This window comes from Phoenix dactylifera, chromosome 1 (genome assembly GCF_009389715.1).
Source record: "Phoenix dactylifera cultivar Barhee BC4 chromosome 1, palm_55x_up_171113_PBpolish2nd_filt_p, whole genome shotgun sequence".
NCBI lineage: Eukaryota > Viridiplantae > Streptophyta > Magnoliopsida > Arecales > Arecaceae > Phoenix > Phoenix dactylifera.
Window position 1 is genome coordinate 9917288 of NC_052392.1, and position 7800 is coordinate 9925087.

The following is a 7800-nucleotide window of genomic DNA, read 5'->3' on the forward strand; positions in this document are numbered from 1 at the left end:
GTCAACTGAATAGTAGCATATGGACATCCTCGACTGATTTTTTTAATCCGATTTTATAGTATTTTGTTTTTTATCTTTTATTTTTGTTTAATTTAAATCATCTGATTTATTCAAAAAAATTATATAGTTTGCTGCGTAAAATAGAAACATGTAGCTTGGAGGCCAGAAAAAGTTGGTCCTGTCCAAAGTTGAAAGTGGAGTTGTTGCCCATTTTAGATTCAACCCCAATCCAATCTAGATTCATTTATCCAACATTCATGTAGATTCATGGCTAAGATTGGATGCAATTTTTAGTGTTTACCAATTTCGAAATGCATGAGATATTTAAGTAGAAACAGACCTCTGGGGTTTCCACTTACCGTCTCTTGGTTTCGCAGCGATTACGCACTTGTTTTGATAGTCCATTTTCCGTTCCTGTACCATTCAATGCATTGTTGTCACCGAGTAAAGTATGGCAAACTTTAATCCAGCTGTGCATCATGGGCCTTGAGATTAAGCTATTGGTCCCGGGATTAGAGAAAAAGATGAGGAAGAGATAGGCAACTATGATAGATCAAAAGTTCATCAAAAATAAAGCATAAATTTGGGTTAAGAAGAAAAAGTCGCGGGCAATTTGTCATGAACATGAAGAATAAGGTTTGCCACGTCAATTTAGTGTTCTTCTTGAGGGTCCTAGCTGCAAATCATGTGTCTGGTGCAGTGGTTTCTTAACAGTTTTGAGTAAACAATGTGATTCTGCTAGAAGGTACTTCACCATGCACAACCGATCATTTCAAGTTTCATCATTCATTGAATTGAACAAGATAATAAACTGCGTAAATGCGCGTACCCAAGTTCAAAAGTTATACAACTCATATAGCACCTCCAAGCTTGCCTTTGAAGTTACAAGCTCCATGACTCCAGAACATAGAATATAGCTCAAAGAGATGAACGAAATGGTAGTTTTTTGAATCTTGTCTTGTACATTCTTTAGATCCATCTCCCATAGTAGACAACATGGAATCTATTGGGGTATTTTGCCTCTTAGTTACAAGCTGTATACTCAACATTCAGTTCATCTAGATTCTAGAATGTTTTCAACAAACCATTTCTCTCATCACCCTAAGCTGGCAATTTATCATTTCTTTCAATTTGTAGGAAGTGAAGCATATTCATCAACTAGATAGATGAGGACAAATGCCAACTGGACCAACTGCAACATATTTGAGGTTCAGAAGCAGAGACTTACTATGACAGCATCACCTATTTGAGGTTCGGAGTCCTCATTAACAGGTGCTACAGAGACAATGGCGAGTGTCGCCAGTCGACATCAAGTCACACTGAGAGCAAAAGTCACCAGGCAATAATGCAAAAATACAATATGATAGAAAACAAGATAGAGATTAATCATAAAAATGGATAAATCTTATATCAACTAGCATAGGCAGAGCCATGGAATAGTCGATCACAAAAAATTTGTCCAAGAAGCCTACCAGGTATCTCTTTGACTACCATTAGGACTCATGATTTTGTAGAGGATTCATTGTGGAACTACGAGCTAATATACATGTGCTCGGCTGAAGTGGCGCATGTATTATACACATAGAAGATAAAACATTGATTTGAGATTTACAAACAATTTGACTGGAGACTTACATCTATACATTCTGGAAAGCTAGAAAAGACCAGGATATTCCTATCAGACCAGAATATTAAAAAAATGGTTGAACAGGATTAACATCCCTTTCTGGAAGCAGGATAACAGAAGCATCTACTATCACCCTTTGCAATAAAAGTCATACTCATGTTGCACTCAAGTTGTGAAGCACAACGATTATCCAAGAAGCATGGCAATATACAATCTTTTGGCAGTTTTGACTCTCAAAGGCCATGGCACACATTTTTCAACTCCACATTCCCATCTGTTTCATCCACAGTGACCACTTAACAGCCTCTAGGAACTTTTCATTTCTTTGGAGAGCATTGATGAGGTTAACAAAGGTTACCCGATCAGGCTTAATCCCTTTTGCTCTCATCTCTTGCACTACATTCGCAGCCTCTTCAACCATTCCTGCAATTCCATATGCCTTGATTAAGGTGTTGTAACTATACAAATCAGGTTCCAATCCACGCTCCTTCAATTCTGCAAGCACACGAGCTACCACTTCAATCCAACCCTTTTTCCCATAGATGTTGATCATAATATTGTATGTATAATGATCAGAAACACAGCTTGCTTCCTTCATTTTCTGCAACACAGTGCTGAACTCCTCTAAACGGCCTTCTTTTCCATATGCATCCAACATACAATTGTATGCTTCAAGAGAAACAGGATGACCAGCACACTGCATTCTTTGAACAACAGAATGCATACTCCTAAAATCCCTGATTTGCCCATAGGCTGATATGATAGTATTATACGAAACAATGTCCGCCAAACCCTCTTTGCGAGCCATCCAGAATATCTTCCTAGCCTTCTTGAATAGCCCAGCTTTGCCATATACATCTAGCATTACATTGAAGGTGATGGTGTTAGCAGCATATCCACATCGAATCATCTCATCAAAAAGTCTTGAAAGCTCATCCACAGGCAAGGCATGCCCACAACAATTAATAACACAGTTATACATGGCCTCATCCCATGCGACTCCACTTTTCAGTATCCAATAATAGGTATTTTCCAACTTCTCCACCATGCCACATTGTTGATATGTCCGAAGCATGTCCCGGAAAAGAAATGTATCGGGAACAATATCTTTTTGTTTCTCCATCATGTCCAAAACCAAGCAAGCATCTTTGATAGAACCAGCTTTGATATACATCCGGACAACTATACTGTAAGCTACCATATCAAAGGTGATTCCCGAAGCTTTCAACCTCAGATACAGATTTTCAGCATCAGGAAATCTGTCCAAGGCACTAAAAATATCGATCATGGAACATGCAATATGGAGATTTGGGTGGACATCAGATTTTGGCATCTGAGTGTAAATCTTAACAGCATTCTCATGATGGCCTGCCTCCTTGCAAGAACATATTAATAAATGATATAAATTGTCTTCAAATTCAGAATCTTCCCACCTCTTGTCCCGTAAAACTTGTAAGGCATCATCCAACAAGGATTTCTGAATATAGGCCATGACAAGAATAGAACACGATGTTGGATCAAGTAAAATATTCTCATAAAAAGAAGCTTTTAGAATACGAGAAACTTTTTCTATTTTTCCAACCCTTTCATATGCCTGAAGAAGGCTACCGACAATTGACGAATATTGGCAGCCCATCAGCCTCATGTCTTTGAGAGTTTGAACAGCACCTTTCTCATCACAATGCCTAGCTTGTAAGTTAATCATTGTATAAAAATTGGATGAGCCTGGCTGAAATCCTGAACTCTTGAGTTCCTCATAGTACCATAATGCCTCTTTGTAATTATCTATTCTACCAAAACCTTCAACCATGGACCTATAAGTTGTTTCATCAGGCTCTAAACCATTACTTTCAAGGCTTTGAAACAAACATTTTGCAGCCTCCGGATTAGATACCTTCCCATACCCTGTGATCAAGGTGTTGTATGCCACAATATTTGGAGAAATTCCTGCTTCTAGCATTGACTTCCGTACTGACTCAGCCTCCTCTAGTTTACCCTGCTGACTGTAAGCATTAATACGGACCAACCAATTTTCCAAATTGGGAAGCACTCCATCTTTTTCCATGAGGCTGATGATTTCCTCTGACTTATCATACATACCCAAACGTGTATAAATGGTGATCATTGATGAATATGCACTGATGCAGTGAAATTTGCAGCTCCTCATGTGACCAAATGTGAACTCAGCTTCTGAAAGCTTGCCACTCTTTTGGTATAGCCCCATCAGCATGCCAAAAGTAGCAGCATCAGGTTGTACCTCTCTTTCTAACATCATGCGGAACCACTTAGTCCCCCACCCAACAAGTCCTCTTTTAGCACAGACATATATCAGTACATTAAATGCCCGAGCACTTAATTCACAATATGCATCAAAAGTCATTTCTTGAATAAGCATTTTGGCTCTGCACCAATCCTCCTTCCTGGCCAATGCTCGGAGGGCTAAATGATAAGCATTGGTATTTTTCTTCAGTTTCCCATTACTCCTCATCCAATCAAAGAAGCTTATTGTCTTCTCATCACTGCTCTTCTCAAGCATTTTCAGAACAAAATTACATTGCTCCATGCTAGAATTAGATTCAATAGCAGATAAAGCAACCTCTAGTTTCCTATCATTCTTTACTTGCTCAAATATTTGTCCTTTCCTTGTAAAAACAGGCCTACAAACTTTCCTTTGTGCTGCTTTCTTAATACCCAGAAACCGGTTCCGTATCTTTCTTCCACTCTTTCTCTCTGCACTATCCTTAAGAACCTTGTTGGGGACTTCCGTCAAGTTTGGAACTGGGTCCTTCAGAGTCAAGCTGACATCCAACAAAGCTGCATCATCAGCCTGACTTGATTGAGATTTCTTAACAAATTCATCTGCTGATTGAGGGCCACCAATGACTCCCGACCCACGAACCACAATGTGCTTCAACCTAATCTTAGGATTGTGATCCCACCTACGAGTGCCACCAACAGAAGAAAACCTGGTTTCGGGAAAAGACAAACTTGAACACTTATCCACTCTACAATCAACACAGAATCCATAGCACCTCATATCCCCTTGAACAATTTTCTTCCTATCCCCAACGAATCTGATGCTAATATGTGATACCGACGAGTTCAAGCCAACCCAATCAACTCCATAAAGATAGGAATTCCCCCCCAAAATTACATCTTTTTGATTCATAAATCTCCCGCACAGCACAAAACTTCAAAGAATCCATGGTCTCTAAACAAGTCCCATTGGTGAATTCACAACCAACCAGCCAGGTTTGAATTTGGGAACTTCAATCAAACAACTCGAGTGCAAGAAAACTGAAACAACAAACAACATTCACTCAAACAATCAGCCACTGATGTTCCATCTCAGGTCCATAAATCGATCACCAATCAATTATTTTAGAGAAGAACTCCAAACGTAGAGGAAACAATTACAGCATTTAAAATTAAAAAATAAAAAATCCAACATTTGGATGCTCAGGATACCGCTTTCAATTCAAGAAACTAACCAGATAAAGGCAAATTCTTGAGATGAATTTCTAGCCATAACTGTCGGAATAAATAATTTCAAAAACGATTGTAGAAATTTGCCGGTTATAATCAGATGATGATTTCTTACAGTGGGGAAGAATGTAATCAGAAGGGCCAGCTTCGAGCTTCCCTTCTTCCAGCAGCGCAGCAGCTCCAAAGCGGCGGGAGTGGAGACGAGAAAAACAGAAGGGTGAGAAAATATCCTACATGGAGATGGCTTTAAACTTGTGGAAGATGGGAGCCGGCAACTTGGCTTTCTTATCCCGCTTGGTTCCCATAATCCCATAAGAAAATCGAAGCCTACCGTAGGCGTTTTGCTGCAGAACTCCGCATAGTCATTTTTCATAAAAAATGGTTGGGCTCAGCCCAATTATTTGATAAATTGTACCAACTGGGGCCTTCTCATTTAAATGGTGCTCGGCCTGAGACTATTGCATAATGGAAGAAGTTGTTAACTGGGTCACACCCCATTGGGCCCAGGTAACACCCACTGGGCTTTGTTCACCCAAGACAAGAGTTAATATTCGAACGAGACCTATAATAATATTATTTTGTTATTAGGATTTTTTTGCATGAATATTCTTCTAAATATCAGATTTTACATGAATATCCTTCCAAAATTAATATTTATATGTATACCCTCGTAAAACTCTGTTATTGTACAAATGCCCATAATATAACGGTTATTCTAACAGAGTTAAGAAAAATCATATTTATATTAATTAAAAATAAAAAAATTTAAAATTACACTATTGTCCCTATCTTCTTTTGGGATCATGATCTATTTCCATGCCTACCCACTAAGGATATTTTAGTCATTTTAATTTGAAACCGTTAATTTTTTAACGTTGTTAGATAGCATAGGTACATATGCAAAAATAAAAATAAAAAAAAGATAGAATAGCAAAACAAGTGTTTTACGAGGGTATACGTGCAAATATTAATTTTGAAAGGATATTCATGCAAAATCTAATATTTAGAAGGACATTCATGCAAAAAATTCTTGTTATTAATGGCTAACATTTTTATATTATTTGCTGCTATCTTTCGAGTTATGGACAGAAACAAGTAGTCCATTTGTATAGATAATGGTCTTATGCATCACGTATTGGGGGAGCAGACCTCGCAGATAATCTTCAATATAATGCAGAGGTCTTATGCATGAATTTATGACACAAAAATCTTAGAAACTTGTTCAATAGGTTATTTGGTCTCTCACTTGACAAATACTTTTTTTTCAAAACAAGATAGACGGCCACTTCAAGGACCTTCAATCTCTTCTAAGAACTCTCGTCCACCGGCCAATCCCTTTGCTTCCTTGATAATAAAATCAGAGTTATAACAATTGTTCAAAACCATAGTAACCTAAAGTAAAATACAACAATGTACTTGATAATGACACTATTTATTGAAACATTTTCATGTATTTTGAATAAATATTTGATTTGAATTACAATGAAATTTTAACTAATTATTTATTTAATAAAGAATGTCAAATAACTATTTTTATTTCTATTGCTATGTAAAAACAATATCTAAATATTATGTATTAGATACCCTTCATGTATGTAATTAGGGGTAGCAAAATATGACCCGACCCGCCAACCCGACCCATGTTCGACCCGCCATAAACAGGTTTTGGTTTGGCCTAAATAGGTTCGGGTCGTAAACAGGTCGACCCGTTTAACCTGTTTATTAATTGGGTCGGATACGGATTTTAGATGTCTGACCCGTTTAAACCGTTTAACCCGTTTAACTGTTGGGCAGGTTAAACAGGTCTAAACAGGTTAAACGGGTTAAACCGGTTAAATGGGTCTAAACAGGTCTAAACAGGTCGGGCTGGGCAGGTTAAACAGGTTGGGTTGGACAGATTAAACAGGTCTAAACAGGTTAAACGGGTCAGGTTGGGCAAACAGGTTAAACAGGTCGGGTCGGATTGGATAAACAGGTTACCTGTTTATTAAACAGGTTAAACGGGTTTTGGGTCGGGTTACCTGTTTAATAAACAGGTCAGGTTCAGATTTGTAATTCCTGACCCGTTTAATAAACAGGTCGGATTCAGATTTATAGTTTTCTGACCCGACCTGTATTTGACCCGACCTGATTGCCACCCCTATATGTAATGAATAATGAGCAGCCTTTTAGGGAAAGCCTGAATACATTCTTCTATTCCTCTTTACTCTACTTTATTTTTTTATTATATTTTTCGAAATAAATATGAAAACTTGTTTGGTTAAGAGGCTAAAATAAATCAGGATGGTTGCTAACATTGTTCAGTTGGATAAGCAGAAATAAATGAAGAAATACCAACTTGTTCGAAAATGAAGACGAATTAAACATTCTTATATGACTGGAGCAAAATTATTCAGCCCTACCTCCACAAATAGTCTTATTGGGGTTAAAATGAATTAAATAAGAATAACCTTTTGACATTTGACTAAATAAAGCACTTATCTAGAATTAATTCACAAAACCAAACGAAGGCTTGATAGTTGCTCTTCTAAATGGGAACTCGATTGCTATTTAGAGCCCACACTCAAGCTGCCTAACCCACTATTATGTCGTTTGGTTGTATGCGGCGACAAGTGTGCCGCCCGCAAATCTAGGTAGCTTAGCCTCCCCTTTGCCCAACACCGATAAGGTCACGTGATACCGTCCTT

The 7800-nt window shown here is 38.0% G+C and overlaps 1 protein-coding gene across 1 annotated transcript; it reads right to left on the reverse strand.

Moving 5' to 3' along the window:
- Positions 1-1376: 1376 nt before the first annotated feature.
- LOC103707435 (pentatricopeptide repeat-containing protein At4g30825, chloroplastic) lies at positions 1377-5439 on the reverse strand. Its single transcript, XM_008791918.4, has 2 exons — positions 5229-5439; positions 1377-4924 (listed from the first exon to the last, which is right to left on the reverse strand). Exon 2 carries the CDS (start codon positions 4794-4796, stop codon positions 1884-1886), a length of 2913 nt encoding a protein of 970 aa, XP_008790140.2. The 5' UTR covers positions 4797-4924; positions 5229-5439; the 3' UTR covers positions 1377-1883.
- Positions 5440-7800: the final 2361 nt, after the last annotated feature.

Bases quoted from the DNA above. Each gene is read 5' to 3' on its own strand.
- LOC103707435 (XM_008791918.4), bottom strand. From the start codon at position 4,796: ATGAATCAAAAAGATGTAATTTTGGGGGGGAATTCCTATCTTTATGGA.